Below are 25,682 nucleotides of genomic sequence, written 5' to 3'. Positions count from 1 at the left end.
TCAGCATTCCTATTATTTGAGGTTATGAAAATTCAGATTGAGATGCTGAAAATAAAGTCTGGAATGCCCTGTCAAATACGGCCCTCAGCTTCTCGCTTAAAGAAGGCCACAATGAAGGAGGCCAGTGGGAATTTAACAAGAGGAAATAGCCTCCAGGAGAGGTTTAGATAGGATGTTAGGGAAAATTTCTTCACTGAAAGGTTGTTCAAGCACTGGAACAGGTTCCCAGGGAAGTGATGGAGCCACCATCCCTAAGGACATGTATATGTAGCACTCAGGGGATTGTTTTAGTGGTGGGCTTGGCAGGGCTGGGTTAATGGTTGGACTTGATGATCTTACAGGCCTTTTGTAATCTAGACGATTCTGTGATTAACTTGGCAGCAGGACTTCAGTGTCATCTGAGAGCTAATGCACCACTTCCTTAAGTAACTGAAGATCCTCACTTTCCTTCAAGCAGCACTACTTTTCATTTCCCCAGAATTAAATTAGGTAGACACCTACACAGTTTTCAGCTTAGCTGAGGAAGACATCTGGATTTTCTGGTATGTCAGGCAGGATGTGGATATAAAGTCCTGTCATTAACTCCTCCTCTCCATCTGATGGGAACCCTCTAGCAACAAATATTGTCTGAAAGCTTGGTGATACAACAGACATGAGCTATAGCAGATATCTAAACTGCAGATAATATGCTTAAAGGGAGGGAAGGGAAATGGGTTATTTCTCAGAAATTATCCATTGAATAAATAAGTTGATGAGGTTGTGCTGTTTTAAGAATCCACAGACATTCCCAGTGTGGAACTGCTCCGTTGGAGCCAAGGGCTGATCTGTACCCTGGCAGAGTGATGCTGATGTCCTGATCTACAGCTGACAACAGCTGTTAGCAAGATGTTGCTCTGGCTGGCCTGGAGAGCTTTGCTTCCCGTGTGTCTTCAGCAGCTTGTCCAGGCAGCCCTTGGGATGTGTCCTTGAGACTTCCAAAGGCTCCATGGCTGGAGGGGTGTGGTGGCAGCTCTGATGAAGAGCAGTGGTGGCCACTGTAAGATGTAGCTGCTGTCCTGCTGAGCTGCTTCCACCAGCTGCTTGTACAGAGCTCTGCTCCTGGCCAGGGCTTCCCCCAGGATTCTTCTCAGCTTCCCAGTGTTTCCCTTCCAGACATCTGTTTTTCTTAATGGTCTGGGAACTGTACACAGCTTGTCAAGTTCCCCCAAATTAATTGGTGCCTCTCTGTGTGTACTTCCAGGCCTTCTTCTGGGGAGTTCTTGCTGCTCTAGGAGAGTAAGGGGTGAGCTAATGGAGGAACAACCAGCAAAAACCTCCCAGGCTGCCCACAGGAGAGAGGAAATAGTGCAGTCTGTAGGGCAAGTGCTCTGCTCTCACATGAGCACTGAATTCTAGACTAAGGCACAGAGTGGAGATATGGCCAGGAAGGCTGGACTTCCAGGTGTGTTACTTCACTGGGGAAAGAAAGGGCATAAAGCATGTTTATCCTATTGTGCCTTGAAATAAATCATTATTTTATGCCATCTCAGCCATGGTGTTCCTTTAAGTGACTTGCTGTAGCTTCAGACACAATGGGAGGCTATACCCTGCTCTCACCTGCAGACCCTTGGGCGACTCTTGGGCAGCTGCTCTGTAAGAAATGGGCTGAGCCAATGGCACAGCCCCTTGCAGCAGAAAAGGTCTCAACCCAAGGGATCTTCTCCCCTGGTTGACTCACAAGGGGTCAGGAGAAAAGCCCTGCTTTTTGCAGAGCCTGAAAAAAAAGATGAATTTCATCATGAGGAGGCTCAGACTCAAGATGCCTCAGGTGGGATGAGGAAGGGATCACTCTTGGCCTGATGAGTGGTTAAAGAGGATGAACTTTAAGCAAGTGCATATACAAAAGGCAAAAATTATCTAATCTGAAGCTACTCAGAAGGTTAAATTAGAAACTGAAGTCACTGAACTGTCAAAGAAAGTGCACAGAGAATGAAAGATGCAGGGACAGTTGGAAATACTTCTGATAAATGCTGTAAGTAGACTGTGGTACCTCCCCATTTAAACTCAGTTAGAGACAGCCCAGTTGGAGCAGCACAGGGATTCAATCTCCTCTTAATTTATCAGGCTGGGAACAGAAAATCAGAAGGGTAAATGAGCCTACACAGAGCTTCCAGCAGCAGAGGCTTCCAGACTCATCATTTAGGACTGTGCTATCTTTGTAACACATTGCTATTAAATTAGGTCTACGCTGGATACAGGCAGGTCAGAGAAGGAGGTTCATATTTATCTAAGCCAGGAATTCAGTCTAAAAAGGTACACAGATATAGAGTGGAGGAAAGTGATAGCAAGCACTCTGCTGGCAGCCAGCTTGAGGTGTGAATGCTGAGCTGTACCCATAGAGATGTCTTGTTAGTTGAACTTGAAGGGCTCAGTGACACCGGTCTGCAAAGCTGCTTTCCCACCCTTAGGCTTCATCCAGAGTCTCCAGCCTGTAAGACTCCTGAAAACTGGGCCAAACATTGGGAAAATGTACCCAGGCAGCTGTAATTTGCTGTTATGTTTGAAAATGCCCGAGTTTTCAGCCCAGTCTGGATTGGCCATAATGATGCATTGGAAATTTTGTCTTTTCCACAGGTAAACAACTCATCTATATACCCTAAAAATGCACACAAGCAGCTCCTGAGCTGCAGCTTGGCCTTTGACATAGATTATTTTTTGGTGATGTGAAGAAGATAATGATCTCTGTTTCTGAGTAAAACTGCTCATAAAATTCTCCCAAAATGCTTTAACGGGGAAACCCAGTGCTCATAAGAGCTTTGAAACACTCTACCCCTAGTTCAGTGCTCTATTTCTTTTATCTGCTGGCTGATTGGGCCTCGTTTACGTGTTCTTTCTCTCTGGCAAGAGGAGGAACTAAAGTTCCTTCAACCTCAGGCACAGTTTCCCCAGGTTCAAGCTGGGCCACCGGAACCAGGTGTCCAGGAAGTGTGGGCTCAGTGCCTGCACAACACTCGCTCAGTGAGTGAATCAGCACCAGGAAGCTCTGGCCAGCAAGGCCCTGAATTCACAGGTGTTGAGAAGAAAAATTAAATTCAACTTTTGATCTCTGGAATCACTGGAACGATCCAGTGATTTTTCAGTACCTTAGCTGCCTGTGACAGGATGATGTATAACATGAGAATGAAGTCCTGATGTGAGTGGAAAAGGCAACTTTGCGCTGAGCTGGGAGATGAAAGACACAGTGCTAACTAAGATTGTTTATTTTTTGTAGGAGTAACCAGTGTATTCAGGAATCCATCCCTTTTCTTCCACTCTGTCCTCTTCACAGGCACCTGCTGTCTGGAGGACCACGTTTGTTTGCACAGAGAGCCCTCTGCCTCTAACTGGGAATGGACACCTTCAAACTGGGAATGGAAACCCTGGGTTCTCATGGAGGGACAGTGTCGACAACTCCATGCACCTTGTAAAGACTCGATGGGAAACCAAATTAGACTGTGCACATTTCACAAGTTAAACGTGCCCTCACTGCAAGGTCCAAGGGGTGAAATTCCAGGGAAGCCTGGCACACCAGCTCCAGTGTGTGTCTATGAAAACAGGACATGTTTCATCTGAACTTACATCAGGAGGAACATGGCACTCAGCAGAAAGGTATTTCAAGATGATTGACTTGAGTAAGCCATGACTGTTGTTGTAGTATGCAGTTTTAAAGGCTAAAGAAACCCATTCTAAAAACAGGAAGAAAGAATAAAAATAAAATTGATTTTATGTTTTGCACAGGCAATAAAATTATCATTCCCAGACTCTTGCAGATGTGATGCCAATTTATTTTGACCTGAGCTTCCCACAGGCAGAAGTTTGCTGGGCTTGAACAATGCAGTGCAGCAGGGAGGAAACATAAACACTTTTTGGGCCTGATGCTGGTTTCTCCTGGCAGCCCACACGTGGAAGAACTGCAGAAGCAGCATGGTGCTGCCCCTCTGGTGGCCCTATCAGTACCACTAACCTGAATACAACTGAAGATTGCTTCTTATCTCTCTACCACTCAGTCCAGTCTATTTTTGAATCATTCATGGGAAAAAGATTTTCTACTACATTTGGTTTCCACTACGCTACTCCAAACCATGCCAGACCTCACTGTTAGAAATCTTTCCTGCTATTTGGTGAGATATAAATCTTTCCTTTAACTGGATCCCATTATTCCCAGGCATACTGCTTTTTCTCATGCACTAACAAACTCTGTTTCCTCTTTTTCCTAAAACAGTTTTACAGTATTGTCCTCAGTCCCCCTGCAAAATCACACTGACTTGTTAAACTCCAATCTTCTGAGCCAGAATTCCCTCTCCTTTGCATTTTTGTGCCTTTCTGTGCACAAGAGGTCACTGGTCTGCATCTTTTAGATATCCAGGCTTTCCAAACCCCACATGTTAATTCTCTGTGCATTTGAGAAGCCTGGGATGAACAGGAGCTTTGTTGAAGCTGGCAGTGGTAAACCAATATCCTTTGCAGATTAGCCACTAGTCCTCCACACTGACCAAAACCCTGTGTGCATTTCGTTAGAAGGGGTGCAAGGGTGTATTTGCATATGGAAAAAAAACCCAACTTACAACTTTGCTACCTGTTCTATAGGTGTGGGAACTTAGGGCAAACTACTACATATAGGGTTTGAGCTTTTTTAAAATCTGGTGATGAATAATGAAGAAAAAGCAATGCATGTAAACACGCTGTAAATCTGGCAAGGGAGCTGTGGGTCTTTGTTTGCAGAAGGCTTCCAGAAACACCTTCAGCAAGTGATGTGCTTCAATCTGACAAGAATTTGGTGCAGCCTCTTTTCCTGTCTTTCCGAAAAGTGGCACTAATGGGGCAGATAAGGCTTATCCTTACAGCACATTACCAGGACCCAGATACTGGTGGTAAGATACAAAGATACAACTCAGATTTGATGTGAAAGCTTTTCTGGCATGAGACTGCATAGCTGGATACATTGTGACCTGCATTAAGTGTGACTTAACTGCATTCTTAGGTGAGACTCTGCAGGAATGAAGTGCCCTGTGCCTCTGTCACAACCAGGCATGAAGCAACTCTGTGGTGAGTGTGTAATAACAACTTCTGCTTACACAACAGCTCTGCCATCCCTGGACCACATTCATCTTGTGCCTGCTGCCCTGCAAACTGCTAAAGGCATATCCCTGTCTGCAAAGCACCAAGACAAGGTCCCCCAAAGAGGTTTCCTTGCTGCTGGGTTCAGCTGCCAGCTCAGGTCCCAAATTCAGGCTGTAGAGTTGTTGTTTTAGGAAAAGGAGCGTCTGCCTGTCTAAAACACCTCAGTTAACAGATTGAAGCGGAAACTGAATGGAAAACCAACCCCAGTTTGTGTGGGCTGGTTCATTTCCATGATAAAAACCAGTAAGTTTCCAAGCAGCATCTATTGATAAAGCAGTGCTGATGTTTTCCCCTGTTCTTCAGATAAGCAGCTCCTGGGAATGCATGAGAAGGTATGCATGACATGCTGCCCAACTGCAAAGCACCCTGCCAATTACACTGTGGAGCACAGGAGAGAAGGCGTTTGCAAAATGCTGTCACCGTGGCTTGGGAAACTCAGACAACCAAACTGCGGAGTGAGGAGAGGTTCAGAAGAATTCTATCTCTCTGGTGACACAAGAAAAGCCTTAATTCCATTTATTCTGGGGTCTCTGCTGGGTGGAAGAAAGGGCTGCAGCACAGCCCGTGGGGTTTGGTTTTGCTGTTTCCTGTCCTTCGAGAGGGAGGCCTCCAGTCACAGGGATGTGGAAGTCTGCAGACCAGATCCTTTCCAGGACTCTTTGCTGCAGACATGCTATTTACTGTCAAGCAGGTCTGCCCAGACCTGAGGGGTAAAATGGGGTCATATAGTACCTCTCCCAGTATATTTAAATACTCTTCCCTTTATTTTCACAGACACGCTGTGCAAATGTGTCATTTTGATGGGTTTCAGAAGAAACACTGAAAACTAGAGTATTTGAGGTTGAACTGGTCTATTAAGCAAAAAGAAAAAAAGAAGAGGGGAAAAAGAACACTTTAACTTTTAGAATGAAAGCAAATCATCAGAGCTTCCTGAGAAAGGGATATTGCTTCCTGGCAGAGCTAACCATGGCGTAATGCCTGTTCGTAATCTGGGCTCCACAGCTGCAAGGGTGGGCAGAGATCCCTCTCAGCCCAGCTCACCTCCTGTCCTGCTGCTCTGAGGACCAGGATGGTCACAGATTTCAGCCCTCTCGTCTGCACAGTACCCATTCCTGCATCCCCTCCAATTGGTTCCCTTGGGTGACGTCTCCTCAGGGTGAGTGCTGCCCAGAAGGGTGAACAGAGAACTGCTCTCAGCCCTGGAAAAGCTTTCCCTCTGCTGAGTCAGTGCACCAACAGGAAAAATGGAGATCTAGGAGAAGTAATTGCAGAAAAGAGACATGGCAATGGAGATGTCACAGAATTAAATGACATCTGTTGGCAGGCACAAAGAAGGGGGGAGCCTTCCCAAAATACACCTGGCTGCTGCACCTCTGCAGCTTAGGGAACCCATTACACTACAGGGAGCCACTCAAGGGAAATGCAGTCTTGGATTGTTTCCCTTCTCTGTGCAAGTAAAGTTCAAGTGTCTCTGTGCTCCCAAGCCCCTACAGAGAGGCTGGGAAGAGGAATGCCATGACTGCTGTGGAATATGGGCTGCAGAAAGCCACAAGCACTTTCAGTGGATGCCTTAACTCACAACATCTGCAGCAAGGTTTGGGAACCCACAAGCCATGGGAAATAGACACCTTGGGCCAAATCTGAACATGTAAACTAACAAACCAACATGAAAATTTCTAATACTTTCTGTACCATAAGTGCAAAGAATGTTTCATGGCTGCTTTTCTTTACAAGTGGCTTAGCTTTCCCCAGTGCAGTTTTTTTCACATTTTTGATATGAACTCATGTTAACAATCTGTGGTATAATCTTCATGATTTTTTTTTTCATCTGCCATAACACTGGAAAGAAAACTGATTGCCAAATCTATTTTGCATCAAGAAGATAGGCCAAAAAAAACCCCAAACAACAAAACAAAACACTGAAGATCACAAAATCATGTGAACTGCAAGGGCAGGATTTTGCTGCCTTTTTCTCCCTCTTTAGGATCATAAATAGTTTCAGTTGCTGCTTTCAATGTGGCACATTCCTGACAGCAGCATGGCTAAGACCATAGGTACTAGTCCCTAAGTAGCAGCAACTGAAACTAACCCCTTTAAGAAAGAGATCCCAACTATCTCGCTTCTGTGGGTTTTTCAAAACTAGGGTCTTCCTGCCAGGGACGTGATGGAAATCAGCTGGCTAGGTCAGCCCTCTGCCCTTTTCCTCCTAATGCTGGTAATTCTCGTGTGTCCCATTAGAGCAAAGAGCTTGCCAGTTATGCCAGCAGGAAAGCAGGGAGCAGCTCTGCCTGCCACTGATGAAGCAAACAGGGAAATGACAGGACTCCTCTCGTTCCTGCTGCACAGGGTCATTAGATCTGGTTTTAAAGCAAAAAGTCTGTGGTGAGCCTCTGTGTCCTGCCTGTGAAAAGCCCTCAGGAAGAAACAGAGAAGAGAATCAGCTGGTGAGGAATCAAGCTCTTACTCTTGGCTCTATTTTATTCTAATATCTTCTTACCTTTGGGACATTAAACACCTTTTTGGAGGCTTGGGGCAGGACCAAGCGCACTACTTTTAAAATATCTTGGAAAATGAGATGTTTTAAAAATAAGAATGGATTTAGCACTCTACAGGTGACCAAAAAACACAAGGAAAAAGTGGGAAGTAGAGGTAAAGGGACACAATCAAGAGCAGGGAGCTCTTAGGTCAGATACTTCAGAGAAGCTTCCTGGCCACCAGACCTCCCACATGTGTCACATGTGTCTCCAAAAAGGAAATGGCAGGTGTGCTCCTTTCTACTCCACAGAGACAACAGAAAATACTTGAGGGGCACAGTCTTCTGTGTGTGGAGAGGAGAGGGGGTGAGGGAGAGTGTCCTCAATGTGCCAAAATACCTGTTTCAGCCCTAAATTGTAACAAATTAGGAGCTCAATTCCCCCTCCCCTCTGAAACATTATAGGATACTACAGTGAAAAAGAATAAAACAAGTGTTAACAGTGAATGAACTAGGCTCTGAAAACCCTTTTAAAGCCAAACATTTGTCATGTCACGTAAGTAGTCTGTGCTGAGCTGGTTTCACCACTGCTTGATCCTTCTCCACCCCAAAATCTATTTAGATAATTCGGCTGAGGACATTTTTTGTAACAAACACACCTGAACAGGCTAAATCTTTAACCCTTGCCTGTGGGGCAGGTCAGCACAGATAACAAGGATGGTGATGTTAGCATCTGGGTGTTATCACAATTGCCCAGCTGAGTTATGCACTGGAATTCTTCAAAGAAAAATTGAAGTGGTGCTTGAAGCACACTGTTCCCTGGCTCTGTTGTGTGTCCCCTGCTACTGGGGCTGCATCCACGCAGAAAAAGGCTTATCTGGGAAGATAATATAAAGTGTTTAGTAAGGTCTCTGTTTAGCAGAGAGAAATACCAAATGTCCTCTTTCATAATTTGAGGTTTTGCCAATGTTGTAATCACCTTTCTATTTCCTGTGCCCCTCCTAAAAATAAATATTCCTTTTCCCTTGCTACTTTAAAAAATGTTTGAAAAGCTCACAAATCCAGCCTGACATGACCAAAGCAAGCACCACCATTCCCACTCTGAATGAATGGGACGGGAGGCAGAGGGAGGTGAGCTGCCTTGCCCAAGAGGGTGGTACACAGGAGAAGGCTTGAACATAAACCCCAGGGAAGCCACACTCCTGTCCACCAGCCGTGTGCCCACCCTGAGACATGAGATCCAACTCTCCTGGAGCACAGGGTGCATGGAGAACAAGGGGCAGAAAACCCTCCGGGGGTGTGCTACTCGTCTACCTCGCTCAAGCACAGGTTCTCGGCTCCCCTTCCCTGACCCAAAATCTCTGTTGATAGGGAAAATGAGACGTCCCAATCCACATGGGACAGGGGCTACACAGAGCTGAGGGTGTGAATCACAACTGTTGCTGCACGGGCTGGGAAGGAACCAGCCCCAAGGAGCTTGGAAGGTTTGTTCTCTTATGTCCCCATTCTTAATGACTCCTTAAAACCTCCTTCCAAAACGATGCCTTTTAAATAAATCTAACACTCTAATCACACCTCGGAGACCAATAAGTAAATGGCAGTTCTTCCTCTTTCCCCTGTCACAGAGGTAATTTCTTCCCAAACCATCCCCCTGCTTTCCAAATCTGGACTAAAACCTGCAAAAGAGTCTGAGGTGCACTACAGGAGTTGGGGTGCGAGGAAAAGAGACCTTTATCTGAACCCCAGCAAAAAGATATTTTGAAGCTGCCTTCAGGGAGAAATTGCTTTGCAAGGTGGAGCTAGAGCAGATCGCCGAGCCAGTCACAAGTTAGTGGAAACAAAAAAAGTTTTCTTTACCTCCATGTCCTGCAAGAGAGAGGTGTCCTCGGGGCAATCTTTCTTCCCCACCCCTTTCCCTGTTCTCTGTGGGAAAAGCTGAGCCGTGCCGCCGTGGAGGGCCGGGAGATGCCAGGGGCTGCTCAGCCCGCACTGACAGAGCCCGGCGAGTGGCCCTGCACTGCGAACAAGGAAGAAGGGCGGGTGGGTGAGAGGAAGGGAGGGAGGGAGGGGAGAGGAGGGGGAGGCAAGGCAATCAGGGTTTAAATTTAGACACAAATCTAAACAGATACTGTCCTTCCCGGAGCGCCGGGCTGGTCAGACAACAAGCAACAAGCTCTGCCTCCGCGCCCAAACTTGGGGACACCGCATGTGCATTTCCTCTCCCTTCTTCTCTCTTCCCCCTTCCTATTTTCTATCACCTTATCTTTATTCCCCTCCCACCCCTCCGTTTAGTCTCTATTTCTCTCCAATGCTTGCAGTTCCTGCCCTGGTGTCTCTGCTTCGATCTCTCCGCTGTCCACACTTCCCTCTCCCAGGCTCCAGGGTCTCTTGCTGTTTGTTTGTGGGGAGAGAATCCCTTTCCTTCTAACTGCAGCTTTCCTTTCTCCTCCTTCTTTTCGGAAATTTCACTCAGCAATGAACTGTCTTTAGAAAGGCAGAAGAGGAGGAGAGCGAGGGTGATTACTGGGCTTGAACACAGTTTAAGGCGTTGTCCTGGTGCGCGGCTGGGACTCCCAGGAAGGACAAATATCCACTGGGCGATCCCGCAGAGGGAAGACACGGCTTAATTGTGGGCACTAACCGAGGGTCCCCATGCTGTCACTGTCCCCAGGTTGTCACTGTCCGGCTGTAAAGCAGGACCAGCTCTTTCCACCTCGAATTCGTGTCTCACACCACCAGGTCGGAAGGTGCGGGTTGTTCTCCTCTCCCTTCGCAGGGATGGACAGACTTGTGTACTGAAGTGAGAAGCTTCCGTGGTGGTAGAAAAATTCGGGTGGGGGAAAGCAAGGCTCCGGTCTGTTTTTGCTGCAGTTTCCCTTTCCACGCTGATCACAGTGTTGTAAACCGGACATCTCTTTTAGGAACTGTTTGCATATGCTCCTTCTCAAAGAATTTCAGTCCCCACCTCTCGAGAGCAGGGTGGTGCAGAGGAATTTGGAAACGCTCCCTTTGTCTGCTGCTGGCTTCCTCGCTTTGAGTGCAGCTGCAAAGTGACACAATGTCATATCGTCATTTTGGCACGATACCTTGGGGGCAGAAGAGAGTTAAAGCATGTTTTCTAGGAGGGATGCATACTTCTCCCTTCACAAGTCCCTGCTGGCTGTGGCTGAAAACGCTCCAGCGTGGATTTAAATGTGAGCATCGTGATACCCCAGCTCCCTGTTACTGATAGTGGTTTTTCCAGTGCTGTTAACTGTTGCAGTCCCACACGCTGCAGGACTCCTGTGGAATTTGCAGATTTAAACTATGATCTAATTATCTCCCAGATTCAATATACAATAGTCGCTCTATCCTTAGCCAAAAGAATGATAGGCTGAGTTTTTGCAATCTGGAGATTGGGCAAGAGGACTTAATTAATCTTCTGTTGTTGAAACACTGGATTAGATGGATTAGATGAAACCCCTCTGCTGTAAGCAACCAGAAGATGCTGCAACTGTAGATATAAGAAAATAAAATTTCAAATAAATATGAAAATGAAACTACCACTTGTTTGGAAATCCTACTGATTTCTTCAAGTACTGCCAATGGCACATTAGGAGAGGGAATAGAAACTGAACTGAGAAGTAGGGTTGAGGCAAGGAGGGAAGGATTCTTCTACTGCCCATGCTTTGCCTGCTGTGGAGACAGAAGGAGGATTTCAAGCTGAGGAATTTCACTGGACATGGATTGCAAGTGTTGTTTTCAAGATATCTGCCATGTACACACCGTCAAAGTCACACCTCCCATGACTGTTTCCTGCTGCTCAGGGGCTGTTTCAGTATTTTCTTTCTGCTTTCAGGGGTTCTGCTGCACAGAGGAAACCATTTGCTTAGGTGTACAGAAAAGGAAACTGCTAGGGAGAGGCAGTATCACTTCACCCATATTAGTAAAGCAAAAGCTGTTGCAGCTGCCCCACCACAATTCTTTACTCCATTTATTTCTGCCTCCAAGTATCTTGCCACAAAGCAAATCTTTTCTGCCTGCTGGATTCCCAAATGCCATTGCTCTGGGCATGGCACGCAGTTCTTGGAGCACTTTTATCATTTTGTCCATACTTTTGACACTTTTCCATACTAAATCTTCCTTCCTGAAGGAGCAAGGGGCAAATGCACAGAAATATGGTGTCTGTTTTTCTCCAGAAAAGAAGACAAGAGATCTGGATTTGTTCTCCTCTCTCTTGTTTCTGGACTGAAAACCACTAGAAAATCTTAACAAATGAACCACATGCTTTAGCTGCAAGAACTTAGAAACAAACCTTATTAAGGGAGGTTCTACAGAGAAACTGGGAGTTTCACATGATGCGCATTTGCAAGTATGTGGAGGCATCTTTGAGTATGACTCTGCATCCTTCTGTATATCCCTGCTTACAAACTTGGGATGTCGCAGTGTCTAGGAGACTAACTTGTTCTTATATCCAAAAAAAGGTTCCACATCTCTTCTGCTTTGCAAGGAAAAAAATAAATATAGTCATCACTAATGCCATTCAAACAGGCTCTGCAGAGAAATTTCATTTGACTGAGAAAATGCTGCAGTTGTGGGCCCCTGGATTTTGCAGCTTCCTGTCTGATTCTTTTCACGACATGTGAGGGCAACACAGCAAGTTTGCTTCAGAAGAAATGACTGGCACTCCTGCCACAGGCAGGGGGAGAGATGCAAGGAACTCCTTCATCCTGGCATTCTTTCAAAACAGGTGGAGTAAGGGGTTCTGCCATGCTTGGAAACACCATGGGCAACATTTGCTGCCTTTTTGCATTTTGGCTGTGAAGGATGGAGAATGGAGCCTCTGCAGGGCGCTCAGAGGGAGGAACAAAAAGGAGATGCAGAGCCATGGCTATGCTTTATTTAAAAACCAGTTAGTTAAAAGTGCTTTGGGGGGCATCTGAAACTTTGTCTCTGGCATTTGTGTCCGTGCAGTTATCTCATTTGGGTGTGTCTGCCTAGCTGCCAAATCTGGGAAGGTATGTTTGTCAGGGTGGTGGGAGAGCAAAGGGTGGAGGGAGCTGTGGGTTCCTGCAAGGCAGATTGCAACTGTGTGCTTTGTCAAGACATTTGTTGAGGGTTTTAGTACAGCTCACCTGTCAGTGCCAGTATCTGAGGTCGTTCTGTCCACCTCTCTGCCTGGCCTTGGCTGCTGTTACCCACATCCTTTCCTGGAATTCACACCACTAACCAGCAGCTGTTACTATATTGGGCTTTTGACCTCCTGAAAATGGGGTCTCAACCCTTTCTGTTCCCACTCAAGCAACTCAATTCACAACTGAAAAAGAAAAAAAAAAGGGGGGGATAAGGTAACCACCGAAAAAACAACATTTGCATTTCAAAGATTAATCAACTCAAAAAGCCAACATCCTGTTTTGTGTTGGCTTTGCACACCAGGTCTGACACTTGGCAGCCCTACAGGAAGCGAACGTGAGCAGCGTTTTTTCTGTGGGAAGCTCACTTTTTGAACCCACCTTTTGCTAAGTGTGCCCCGAGCTGTCTGCCCGTGGCCCTCAGCACTGAACCAACGCCGTGGACGCTGAGCCTCACCCTCTTCTTCAGGGACTTATCAGCAGGAAATGAACTCAGCTGGAACGCTTCGTACCACTGACATTTTTGTGCTCGGGTCCTGCAGCTGCAGCGCTTCTGAGAGCACAGACACACAAACACACACGTGCCAACACCCACACAGACACACGGACACACAGACACATGGACCCGGCGTGCCAGGCTCTCTGCACCCCTGGGAACTGATGTCAGTGGGAAAGTCCCGTTACCAAAGGGAGTTAAATGGAAGGACGTGGCTCTAAAGTGGCTCTCACTGAGCTGAGCTGGAATGTGAGTTTGTGTGTTTTTCGTGGTGGCCACGTAAAAAAAGTAAGTGTAGAGACTAACTGAAAAACTGAATAATTTCACATGTTCCTGACTGGCAGCTGGCACCTGAGCAGTGACATCGTGAGCACCAGCTTCTTAATTAGGGCTTCCTAATTGCCACGTTCTGGGCAAAAGCCTGTCCCTAAGCAGAGTAAAGTTTAAAAATGCTGTATGGCACAGGAAGCATTTCACCTTGCAATACGAGATCACAGTGAGGTGGATCACCCTGGTCCCACAGGGGCTGGTGGGTGGTGTTCAGATAACTGGAGTCATGTCTTGCAGCACCTGAACGTTTTTGGAGAGCTCTTCTTTCTCCTGATCTGCTTGACTTCAGAGGACAAACTGAGCTGGGGTGTTAAGAGGCATGGCTGCATCCCATTGTACTCACATAGTGGTGGGACAAATATTATCACCATGAGCCACTGACAGCTTGCTTCCAGACTGAGAAATTCCTCTGTAGTTACTAGTTTTAGTACACCAGGCTTAATATAAACCAACAAAACCAGTCAGAACATGGCTGCTGACACAATTCTGGTTTTGATTACACTCTTCTCGGCCAGTCCTACTGCCCATCTCCCAGTGTCCTAGAAAGCAGCATCACAAGCAGTGGCCCTCACCAGCAGCTTCCTCATCATGCAGCCCAAGATCTGACTGAACAGGATTTTCTGGCTGAAAATGGAACAATATTTCTGGTCCCTAACAGGTTGTACACAGAGGAGGATTGCCTTTTAACAGCCTGTGTGGTGGCTGTTAAAAAAGTAAAAGGACTTTTGGCTGAACACCAGGCCAGTGCTGTAATAACTTTGCCCATCTTCTGAAAAATACACCAAAGAGTCACAAGCTAAATCCCCACCAAGGTAATTCAGGAAGTTTGAGGGTGAGAACAAATAAATGTCTTATGCAGAAGCATGCAACACCTCTCTGCTCAGCAAAGGTCTGTGCTGTGTGCCACTTGTAGCAGCAGCAGGGCTGATACCTCCTCAGGAGAGAATCTAACCAACATTTTTAGAAACAATTTGCATGGTGGGTCTCATGTGGCAGCAAGCATCGGCACTTCAAAGCGCTGAGCACTCCAGCTTTTGCCAGAGCTGACTCACAGGTCAGTCTCTTCTGTCACAGGCAGCGGCAAGTGACTTTAATCACCCCGGCAAGTGACTTTAATCACCCTGGCTGTCATTTGGATGCGGGGAGCGGGCCTGGCTCAGGAATCAAGCGCTGCACACAGCGAGACTGCACAGCCCCCGAGTGTTATCTGGGCACAGAAAGGTTTCTGTTCACGGACAGACGGCATGACCTAGACAGGAAGCCTGGAGCAGAGCACAGCTAGGCTGTGTCTGAGGAGAAACCCTGCCCAGCCCATGCAGCAGCCGGGCTGGCTGCAGGGAGAGCTGGCTCAGGGAAAACCAGCTCTGAAGAGGGCAGACAAAACAGGACACAAGCCAGGATGACAAAATGACACAATGCCAGGATGGAAACCTTGCCCACTTTCTGACTAAAACACATCTTCTCCAGGGACACAGCCTGAAGCCCATCACATATAAAACACACTGAAATTAAGATCCTTCCGTGAGCTCGACCTTGGAGGAAGTAAACTTGGCTCCATTTATGGTGAGATATTACTGTCTATTTACTGGCTTTTAAATGCAGTGAAGCACATGATTTGGAAAGGAGAACTAGTAGTGCCTACCAATACTTTCTTGACCCTGTTATGCAAGGATGCTGAGAGCCCCTAGACAATATTGCAGCACAACAGAGAGAATCCTTCTCCTTTCTCTGAGATCTAACTGAGGAAGTGAGAGAGCCTAGTGGCTGCACATCAGGGGTTTAGAGCAGCCTTTTTTTCTTTTTTTTTCCTATGAAAATTTCAGTTTCTCCTGAGCATCTCCAGGAGAAGGCAGCAGCAGAAGGCTCCATGTGTCCTGGAGAGGAGGCAGGGATCTCTAACCATGCTTTGCAGGCAAGGAGAATACTGGAGGCAAAATTATTTTGTTCTGCCTGTACAGGGCAGCAGATGAATAGCAGGGAATGGATGGGTGGTGTGTTTTCCTTGCTGAGTTCAGCCCAACAGGATGATCCATCTGGTCTGCCATAAGCTGTGGGTGCTGTGGGACACCTGGGGCAGATGGTGGTCACAGGGCAAGTTAATTTGGCCTTCTCAGGGCTACATTGCTGTTTACATAGTGTGGACGTACTTGGATCCAGGTGGAAATATGAAAACATTTTAGGACCACTTGAATCAAGTCTCAGTATTACCCCAGTTTAAAGCATCTCTTTATACAAATCTTTATAAGGTTACTGAGCACAAAGTGATGGATAAAATAAGCTAAGTGTTTATTTGGGTAAGTAATGCTTGGAAGAGCCTTCAGTGGAAGGTGGAATGGCGTTCAACTAACAAAAACCAAGCTTTGCAGAGGCAAGGGCTCTGACATACACCCTGCAGTGTGCAGGAGGTAACACCTGAGCTCTGCCTAGTGGCAAATCATTCTGTGGGCTTTGTGGCCCGAAACAGACAGTCCTGCTGCTGTGATTAAGGGATAACGTTTTCCCAAGGGAAGGCTGGGCCTCACACACCTGTGGTGGCACGGAACCAGCCTGTGAGGCTGATTCAGCAGCGGGCAGGGATGGTGGGACCGATGGTGGATTCTAGAACGACAGAATCACTCTGGTTGGGAAAGAACCAGGATCGCCAAGTCCACCTGTTAACCCAGCACGCCGTGCTCACCATGGAATCACGTCCTCAAATGCCATATCCACGCGGGTTTGGGGCACTAACAGGATGTGACAGGCTTCCCCAGGCACACGAGGCAGGGCCCATGCCAGGGGCACCGCCTCACTCTGAGCCCGCAGAACGGGCCGGGGGTGTCGGAGAGGGGGGGACTGGATCGGCACGGGCGGGAGCCTCGCCGGGACATCTCCGGGACATCCCGGGACATGCCGGGACATCTCCGGGAGCCGCGTCCCGCCGGTGCCCCCCTCAGGCCAGCGGCAGCGCTGCCGCCGCCTTCCCTTCGTGCCGCGCCGGCGCCTCAGGGAAACGGGATTGTGCGGGAATCCTGAGGGACGGGGCCCGCGCGGTGAGGCGCGAGCAGGCCAACAGCGGCATGCTGGGCTGGAGCGGGAATAGGGCAGGGATTGTCCCTCTGTCCTCGGCCGCACCTCGAGTGCTGTGTCCGGTTCTGGGCCGCTCACCTCGGGCAAGGAGCCGAGGGGCTGGAGCGAGTCACGGGAGGGGTCTGGAGCGAGCCAAGGGAAGGGGCTGGAGCGAGCCAAGGGAAGGGGCTGGAGCGAGCCAAGGGAAGGGGCTGGAGCGAGCCAAGGGAAGGGGCTGGAGCGAGTCACGGGAAGGGGCTGGAGCGAGTCAAGGGAAGGGGCTGGAGCGAGCCAAGGGAAGGGTCTGGAGCGAGCCAAGGGAAGGGTCTGGAGCGAGTCAAGGGAAGGGTCTGGAGCGGGTCAAGGGAAGGGTCTGGAGCGGGTCAAGGGAAGGGGCTGGAGCGAGTCAAGGGAAGGGGCTGGAGCGAGCCAAGGGAAGGGGCTGGAGCGAGTCACGGGAAGGGGCTGGAGCGAGTCAAGGGAAGGGGCTGGAGCGAGCCAAGGGAAGGGTCTGGAGCGAGCCAAGGGAAGGGTCTGGAGTGAGCCAAGGGAAGGGGCTGGAGCGGGTCAAGGGAAGGGTCTGGAGCGGGTCAAGGGAAGGGTCTGGAGCGCTGCGAGGAGCCGCTGCGGGAGCTGGGGGTGCTGGCTCTGGAGAGAAGGAGGCTCGGGGCCCCTCACTGCTCTGGAAGGAGAGTGCGGCCGGGTGGGGTTCGGCCTCTGCTCCCGGGAACGAGGGACAGGATGGCAGGACACGGCCTCAGGCTGAGCCGGGAGGTTCAGGCTGGGCATTCAGAGGAACTGCTTCACAGAAAGGGTGATTAGATATCACTAGATATGACCCCAACACCTTCTCCTGCCCCAGGAGGTGTTGCGGTCATAGTTCCTGGAGGTGTTTAGGGGAGGGCTGGCTGTGCCACTCGGTGCCGTGGCCCGGGTCACTCGGTGGTGCTGGGTCACAGCCGGGACCCGGAGATTTTGAGTTTTTGGGGTCTCGATTTTGGGCTCTTTTCCACCCATTCGGTGACGCACAGCAGGGCTCCCATTGGCTGCCGGGCTGCCGGTGACTCCGCCCCCTCCGCGCCGCGCTCGGGGTTGTTTACAACGTCTGCGCTCATTGACCCGCCCCCAGCGGCTCTCATTGGCTGAAGACCGCCGGCCTCGCAAGCCTATTGGCTGACAGCGGGGGTGGTGGCTCGGGCCTCCCGAGGTTGTCGCTCATTGGCTCGGAGGGGCGGGCAGCGCTGCTGCCATTGGTGAGGCAGGGCGAGGCTCCGCCCCTCGCGGCGGGCGGTGCGGCAGGCCCGGCAGTCGGCGGCCGGCGCCGAGCGGGGCGGGATGTCCCGGTCCGAGGCACTGCGGGGAGCGTTCTCCGCGTCCTCCGCCATGGCGCGGCTGCTGCTCCTCCTGTGCGCCGCATCGGGCTTGCTGCTGGCGGCCGTGGCGGCCATCCCGCCGCCGGAGGAGGCGGCGCGCATGGCGCGCTACGTGCTGCACAGCTGCGACTGGGGCGCGCTGGCCACGCTGTCGGCGCAGGAGGGGCTGCGCGGCCGCCCCTTCGCCAACATCTTCTCCCTCAGCGACGGCCCGCCCGGGCCCTGCGGCGGCAGCGGCGTGCCCTACCTGTACCTGACCGACATGGAGATCTCCGTGCAGGACCTGGAGGTGAGCGGTGACACGGCGGCTGCGGGGCGGCCCCGCGGAGAAGAGCGCAGGGGTACAGGGGGGGTTTGGCAGGGCAGTGTGACAGCGCTGGGTCACTGAGCCACGGGATTGCTCTGGAGATCCTTCAGCCCAGCCCTGCCACGGCTGGGTCACCTCGGGCAGGCGACACAGGAACGTGTCCAGGTGGGGCTCTGCAGAGTGGGAGACTCCAGAGTGGCTGTTCCAGTGCCCTGCCACCCTCGTCCTCATCTGTGTTTTGGTTTATGGCTGTTCCGTGGATGTCGCCCCGTTTGACAGCCCTGGGGACAATTATTAGCCCTTTTGCAGTGCTGTCTGTGGTGACAGCCAGGAGAGGTTCCTGCTGATCGTGGTCTTGGGACAGAAAGGGCAGCACCAGGCAGAGGAGGTGTCTGCAGCTTCCAGAAGCGCTGAGCAAAGAAATGAGGCACCACGGAATATTTGAACATTTGAAAATTTCACACACAAAACAGCCAAAAGGACTGGACCTTGTCAGTGTGGGACCTAAGCAAAGGGAATTCTTACAGAGCCTGCTGGAGGAATAGTTATTAAATCTCTGGCGCTTACCGTAAAGGGAAGCACACATGGAAAGGCAGTGTTGGCACACTGAGAGTCCCAGTGTGTAATTGGCCTTGTCCCAGAGCTTTTGTGGCCAACAGTTTGCTAAAAGCTTAATGAAATAGCAGTTGCATGCCTCCTCTATGTGGTTTCTTTTAGTAACTTAAAATATTAGTCGACACAAAATAATGGTAATATTTCAGACTGTTTTATCATTTTTTGTTTGTTCCCTGTCAGACTTCAGTTTGTTACCTCAAAATAGTTTAATTATATGTCTGAGTGCTGTAGAGAGTCTAATTTATTTTGCCTGATACTTTTCTTTCCATCCCAGATGCAGCTGTTTGCTTTCAAATAACACAAAAGCCACGGTATAAACTGGTAATGAGTATTTCCTTCAGAGGGCTCCTCACAGGTCCTTATTTTGCTGCTTCAGGACAGAAACTCTTGACACGTGATAGTCACAGGCAGGGGAGAAGGTGCCGAATAATCGTGAGTCAGCTTTCTGGGAGTTAAGCAACTTCCTATCTCTCAAGTGGTTGCTTCTGTTTCATGAGGTCACCGGTGCTCTCCCTAGTGTTCAAGTGACTGTGGAGGGTTTCTCTTGGACATGAGCCCTCCTAATGAAACTTCTCCAAGCAGGGGAACTTCCCTTACTGGGAGAGAATGACCCTTAGTACGTGGCATTCTGCAGTCCTGTCTGGCACCAGTGCTTTGCAAGCCATGGTCACCAAATTAGTTTTTAGAAAAAACAATCAGATATGGGTTCTTTAATTCTTCAAGTTAGGTGTTTCACTTAGATATTCAGAAATTTTTTTAAATCTTACTTCTAAAATTCACTTTAAATGCCAAGAGAGGTGTTTGGGAGAGCTAGGAGGCTGTTTTGAAGAGATATTTGTTTTTGTTCTGAATAATTTTACTAACAGTTGTGAAGCTGAGTTGGTTGCCTTCTCAGTAACACTTTGCCCTTCCACCAGAATTTACCTGATGATGTTCACTGTATGTCCGTGTTGTCTGCACTGTCCTTTGTGTCTATACATTGTAATATATCATTATTTACATGTGAAATAGGCAGGCTGAATTCAGAGTTTTAAAGAGTTTTGTTCTGTGATTGCATTTTGTGTTAACAAGTTTCAGCACACCTCTGAACTGGGCTTTATTTCAGATTCAGAGCTCGCCCAAGGAGCCTTTCAGAGGTAGTCAGGAAAAGATGGTGACAGTTCTGTTCTTTTTGCCAGTATTACTGAGCTGAATAAAGTACCAAGAGCTGAATAAAGTACCAAGAGCTGAAAATGTGGTAGGTATGACATTTTTTTTTCACATAAGAAAAGTAAGCCTAAACCTCTTACCTTACTCCTTGCATTTCAGGTCAATTCAAATGCCTCCTTGACTGTGTCTTTGGCACAGACTCCTTACTGCAGGAAGCACAGATATGACCCCCAGAACCCCCTCTGTGCCCACATCATCTTTGTTGGGAGCATTGTGAAGGTAAGCAGCTGAAAGCTGGCACTGGGCAAGGTTGTGTGCATCAAATACAGATTTGTTTAGTGGAGGGAGAGGAGAAAGGTGAGAAATTCTGTGCAGAAGCATATGCTGAGGTGTTCTGTGCTGTGATACCCAAAGGCCAGCTCGTAGTTTATGTGAGGGGAAAAAGTTAACCCTTGAATTTTGCAGGACCTCTGTTGACATGCCTTTAGCAAGGAATTTGGGGAGATGATAATGCAGATCTCCCTCATTCCTGTCAATGTGTTCTGAAACTAAGAAATCTGAGGCCATTATTTTGGAAAAACCTTCATATTTCATTCATATCTCTCTTGCTCATTAAATTCTTTGGTTCAAGCAGTGTGGCATGCCTGCTTCTGAAACTCTGTTGACATAAATACTAACCTGAGCTACAAAGTTGCAGGTATTATAGGCAAAAAGTGTGCCTTGTGTGATCTGGTGGCTGCTGCCAGGGCAGTGTTCTTTTGTGCACCAGTACTTTGGTGTCTTGTAGGAGGAATTGAGAACTGCATGTGTTACTCATTGAAGATCCTAATCCTGTTATTGGGGTAATGATAGAGTAGTGATGACTAGTTCTCATCCTCATTCTTACTTTTCTCAGTTCTTATTTGGTGTTTTCACAGCTCTGATATTTGCACATTGCACTCAGCAGTCTTGTAGTTGCTTTCCTGAGTTTCTCATTAATAATGGAGGTGATTTTATTTTGGTGTTTTTTTCCTATACTATACCCAGAGCTCTAAATGGTTGATTTCACCCTTTAACCAGCTGTACATTGTATATTAAATGCCATCACACTTTTCAGCTTCCCTTCTCTGTAGATTCTGTTGTACCATCCTATTTGTGTTTGTGTGTTTCTGAGCACAGTTGTATCTGTTTCTGTCAGTTTAAATGAGCAGGTGCAGAGGAGGTGCAATTGAAATTGCACCTAAGACATCACATTTATAATAATTCACCTAGCATCCATACTTCTCTGTTTTGTGGTTTGTTTAAAGATTTATTCTTATGCTGATGAAATACTCTCTTGCTCATGCTAACTTTAAAAGCAGCATTTTGACTTAATGTTGAAATCCACAGCACTTTGTAAGTGTTGTCTGCCTCACACAGTTGCACACCACACTGAAGATGGGCAGCCTCAGCCACAGTAATGAGCCCCTTGGGACAAGACATGGCTGGACTAAAAAAACCACACTGCAGTCAACAGTGGGTTTTTAGCTAAACTCATCTTTACATTACTATCTTATTGTAATGTTTTCCTGGTTTTTGTTTAGGTGAATGATTCCGAAGCAGACATAGCCAAAAAAGCATTATTCAGTCGCCACCCTGAAATGGAAAGTTGGCCCAAGGATCATAATTGGTTCTTTGCCAAATTCAACATCACCAATATTTGGGTCCTGGATTACTTTGGTGGATTGAAAATTGTGACACCAGAAGAGTACTACAGTGTCAAGCCTTAGTAAGTACTGAAGTTTTTCATGGCTAACTCTCATTATATTTCACACCTGTAAACTTCTTCTTGTTAACAGGAAGGAATGACTCCTGTAGAATTGGCACTGTCACTGTCTTCTGTTTGAATTAATTGCAAAACAGATGATGTTTTGGTCTAATAATTAATAGTAGTGAGACTCTTCAGCATTTCTGAAGATGTGTTAATGGGATTGCAGCAATATTGCTGATACTTCCAAAAGAAAATTGCTGTTGAATCTGTCCTTATGATTTTGAAGTATAGAGACATTGCCTTATTGTCTACATAAAACCAAGTGTTCAAAACTTCCAAATATATTTTAGCACAGTCAGCATGAATTATGCATTCATTTCACTCTTATTCTTACTCCTTGTAGGTGGAAGAAGATCCTTGGTGATGCTGATATGGAAATGAATGACTTTGGCTGTTTCATGAAAGATTTATTTTTTCTATGTAGTGTAGAGTTGAGTTAATAATATTATAAATCAAACACCTTGCATTGTTAATGAGCATGTACTACCCTTATGAAGCAGATTTAACTTCTCACTAACTTGAATCATGTCACAATGAAAACCTTTGTGCATAAGCAATAACTAAATTTTATTCACTGGATGTGAATTTGGAAAGGTGTCTGACAGTGTGCATTCAGAAATGTTGTGTTTACTGGAATCTAAAGGATTAGTCCAATTCTAAAGTGCCTTAGTTAAATAATGTTTCTGAGCACTTTCCAATATTATTTTATTTTTAATACCAATTTAGAATTTTATGGTGAAGTTCTGTTCTACAGGATGGCTCAGCTGATAGAATGGAAAGCATTACCTGTATTACAGTGGCAAATGATATGCTGAGTTCCCAAATCATGTTAAGAATTGTCTCTGCACGCTGATAAACTCACTTTTTTGAGCCATTTTTCTGTTTTATTGAATGTGCTGTAGAATACAGTTGTGTTCATGCCAGCTGTACCTATACCTCAGGATGAGTTCTTGGTAATTCCTCAGCTGATTATGTGCCCTGACTCTGTAATAGAAGCAGATCAGTAGTACCTAAAATATCTGACTCAAGAAAAGCAGTGTCTTGTAAATTCAGTGAGAATGTTGTGAAGGATAAATGTTTTCTGATTGAGATTCTGAAACACTCAGCTTTGTTAATCTGATCAAATGGCAATTCTTCAGCTTTTGTTCCCCTCAACAGCAGAACTGAGAAGATTTTGGGGTCTGGAAGCCTTCAACAGCAATTTTGGATTAGTAACCCAGAAGTGAAAAAGAAGCAATACAGTTTGACACAAATGATTTGTGATTTCTAGAGAATAAAAATGAATGAAAGGTGTGCTTAATTAATTCTGTGTTAAAGTGAGTTACACCCAACCACAAAAAAACCCTTTTTTAACATCCTCTCCAATCTGCTGTGTGCTGAGTTCACCAGCACTGAAAACTATTTATGAAAAAAACAAGTTGATTTTACAGTGAGAAAATATTACCTAGTTGACCTAGAGTAAAGAATTTAGACTCCTTAGAGGAGGTTGATATATAGAACTGTGGGATTTGTCATGTAAGATCCCTATATCTTATTGTTGTTGTTACATCACTCCTTTTCTCAGATACTGGGATGATTTGTGAGAGTATTTTTTATGTAACTTATTAAGAGTTCTTTCTTCATAAGGGGAAGAAAGCTATTTGGTGCTGTTCTACTGTTCTGTTCTACTATTTTAAAACTAATTTAGGATAAAAAAATTATAATATAGAAACCATTTATGTTGAATGGGTAACACTGATACTTAATGTGAAATTGAAAAAAAAAATTATATAAGGTATGATAGTTGTGAAAACTCAACTGAATCTCTGTCATGGACTCAATACTTTCTGAATGCATTACATGTAACCCTGTAACTTCTGATGTGTGAGACTGATGATGCTCAGCTTTTGTTAAAATTAAAATATTTTTTTTGACGAGTGGTGTCAAGCATTATTTATTACATGTCCAAGAATTATTCTCTCCCTCCTGTTCTCTTTCATACAAGCACTCTCTTTTCAGTGTTCTTGTTTTACTGTTTCTCTTATGTCTTTCATTCTTGCTAGAATTAATGGGGAAATGTCTCTATGTACACCTGCCTTCCCCTCCTTGGATTAAATCCATGTCTTTGTACTTCACTTGCTTTCCTGCATCTAATGCCATGAAATGAAAAATTCCAAAGACAAATGCCATCATTCCACACATCCCCAACTTCCTTCTTCCACCAGCTGCTTCTGCACCCCCAGATTCCATGGCTGGTGGGACAGGGTGAGAAGCAGGAAAGGTCTTGACATTGCATAAACAATAAAATATTGGTGTGTTTTCAAGGCTGTTTTAAGCACAAATTCAAAACATAGCCCCAAGCAAGGTAAGGCAAAAAAACCCCAACCACAAAACCCAAATCTCCATCCCAGCCAAAACCAGTACACCACTTTGAAAAGCAATACTTTCACTTGAGGGTTTGAGGCAGAATAAGGCTGGCTTTGTTTCTGGTTTTCTTCTCCTTTAACTATCAGATCCCCAGTATTTCCTCTTTGGAAGTGGGAGTGCCTTTTTTTGGTAACAGTAAGACCTTAAAGCAGTTTTGTAATGCTACTGCACCAACTGTAGATCATCCACATCTCTTCACCTTTGAACTTTGGGAGGACCCCAGCCAATGTTTCTTTGGGGAAAATAATGAACAGAAGATTGGTTAAGCTACACTTACAGACCTGGATTTGAGGGTCAATTAGAGAAGAGCTCTGGAGCTGTATCTGTGCATCTCACTGAATATTTTTTTGTTTTATTACTATGAAGTAGTGGAATATAAAGCAGTTCAGGTTATCAATCTTCTCCCTTAGTAATAGGTGTGTAAATGTTTACGTCACCAACCCAAGAAAATCATCAGCTGGTCCTATTTTTCCTCACCTCTTTTCCCTGTGCTCACCTTTGTTCTGTTCAGCTCATTCAGGAATTCGTTTGTGAGCATGTTTCCTTTTTTCCTGACACCCAGGAGTAATAGAACTCTGTGACTTGGAACAGAAGAGGCTGAGTATAATCAATTGATACAGCTGTAAGAAATGAATCAGTGTTTTGATTTCTGTGTGTGTCCTCTGCCAGGGCATGCTTGAAGTACCTGAGCATATTCTCAACAGCAGTGAAGTCAGCCTTCCCACCTGGGAGGCACCTGCACCCACGGGAATCTGACACAGGATAACTGCAGGCACCTCACTAAGCCACGGGATGTTTGTTAGCTGGGAATCCAATAAGGGTAATCACCACCTGTCAAGTTCTACTTCCTACTACATGTTCTTCCTTCTATTGATCTTGCTTATTGACATGTTTGTGTTTCTACTGCTTGATTTTCAATTTGTTTCTTGTGTTTTAAATGGAGGGCTTGTGCCCAGTAGGCTCTTGCAACACGCAACACCATTACAATATTAAATATATCAGGTATGTATATTATAAATGATTAATCCTTTATTCAGTTTTCTCTGGAATTAATTTCTTAGCTGTTTAATATTGTGCTTGTGACCTTCAGTATAAAATTAGAAGTAGGTCAATCAGAGTATCAGACTGACACAAAAAGTGTTACTTGTAACTTAATGGATTAATTTGTTTGCCAAAGGTTTTTCCTGAGCAAAAACATTGAACCGAGATAAAACCCAATAAAGTGATATATTGTTGTTGAACACAAGAGGGTGCCACAGACTTACATTCGGCTGGAGTGTTAAATGTTTAATACTTAAAAGTGGTTATTGAATTCATCATAACTCAAAGATGCTGGAAAAGCAAACGACGGGGGCATAATATGAACAAATTCTTTTTCTACAGTGCTTTACATTATGAATGCTTCCCTCCATAAACACAGCAGCCTGCTGGCCGCAAAAAAAAAAGGAG

At 46.5% G+C, this 25,682-nt stretch overlaps 2 protein-coding genes across 6 annotated transcripts in view; one reads left to right on the top strand and one right to left on the bottom strand.

Annotated features, from left to right (window-relative positions):
- The window catches only part of RCSD1 (RCSD domain containing 1), a 37,039-nt gene extending 20,739 nt beyond the window's left edge, over positions 1–16,300 (bottom strand). For 2 of the 5 annotated variants that reach the window (XM_064411071.1, XM_064411075.1), the window contains exons 1-3: positions 16,227–16,300; positions 12,727–12,908; positions 9,470–10,655 (exon numbers count right to left, since the gene is read on the bottom strand). In XM_064411071.1, coding sequence (XP_064267141.1) covers positions 9,470–9,475 — 6 coding nt within the window. In that variant the 5' untranslated portion in view covers positions 9,476–10,655; positions 12,727–12,908; positions 16,227–16,300. Of the gene's footprint in view, positions 1–9,469; positions 10,656–12,726; positions 12,909–13,696; positions 14,102–16,226 lie in introns of those variants that run through there. The other 3 variants (XM_064411074.1, XM_064411076.1, XM_064411073.1) reach the window with 3 other exon arrangements.
- A 1,566-nt stretch (positions 16,301–17,866) lies between these two features.
- On the top strand, positions 17,867–21,786 carry CREG1 (cellular repressor of E1A stimulated genes 1). Its single transcript, XM_064411070.1, has 3 exons — positions 17,867–18,256; positions 20,198–20,317; positions 21,601–21,786. Exons 1-3 carry the CDS (start codon positions 17,930–17,932, stop codon positions 21,784–21,786), a joined length of 633 nt encoding a protein of 210 aa, XP_064267140.1. The 5' UTR covers positions 17,867–17,929.
- Positions 21,787–25,682: the final 3,896 nt, after the last annotated feature.

This window comes from Passer domesticus, chromosome 2 (assembly GCF_036417665.1).
Source record: "Passer domesticus isolate bPasDom1 chromosome 2, bPasDom1.hap1, whole genome shotgun sequence".
Taxonomy (NCBI): domain Eukaryota; kingdom Metazoa; phylum Chordata; class Aves; order Passeriformes; family Passeridae; genus Passer; species Passer domesticus.
Note: the sequence above shows the minus strand (reverse complement) of the source record. Positions and strands in the feature narration are given on the sequence as shown.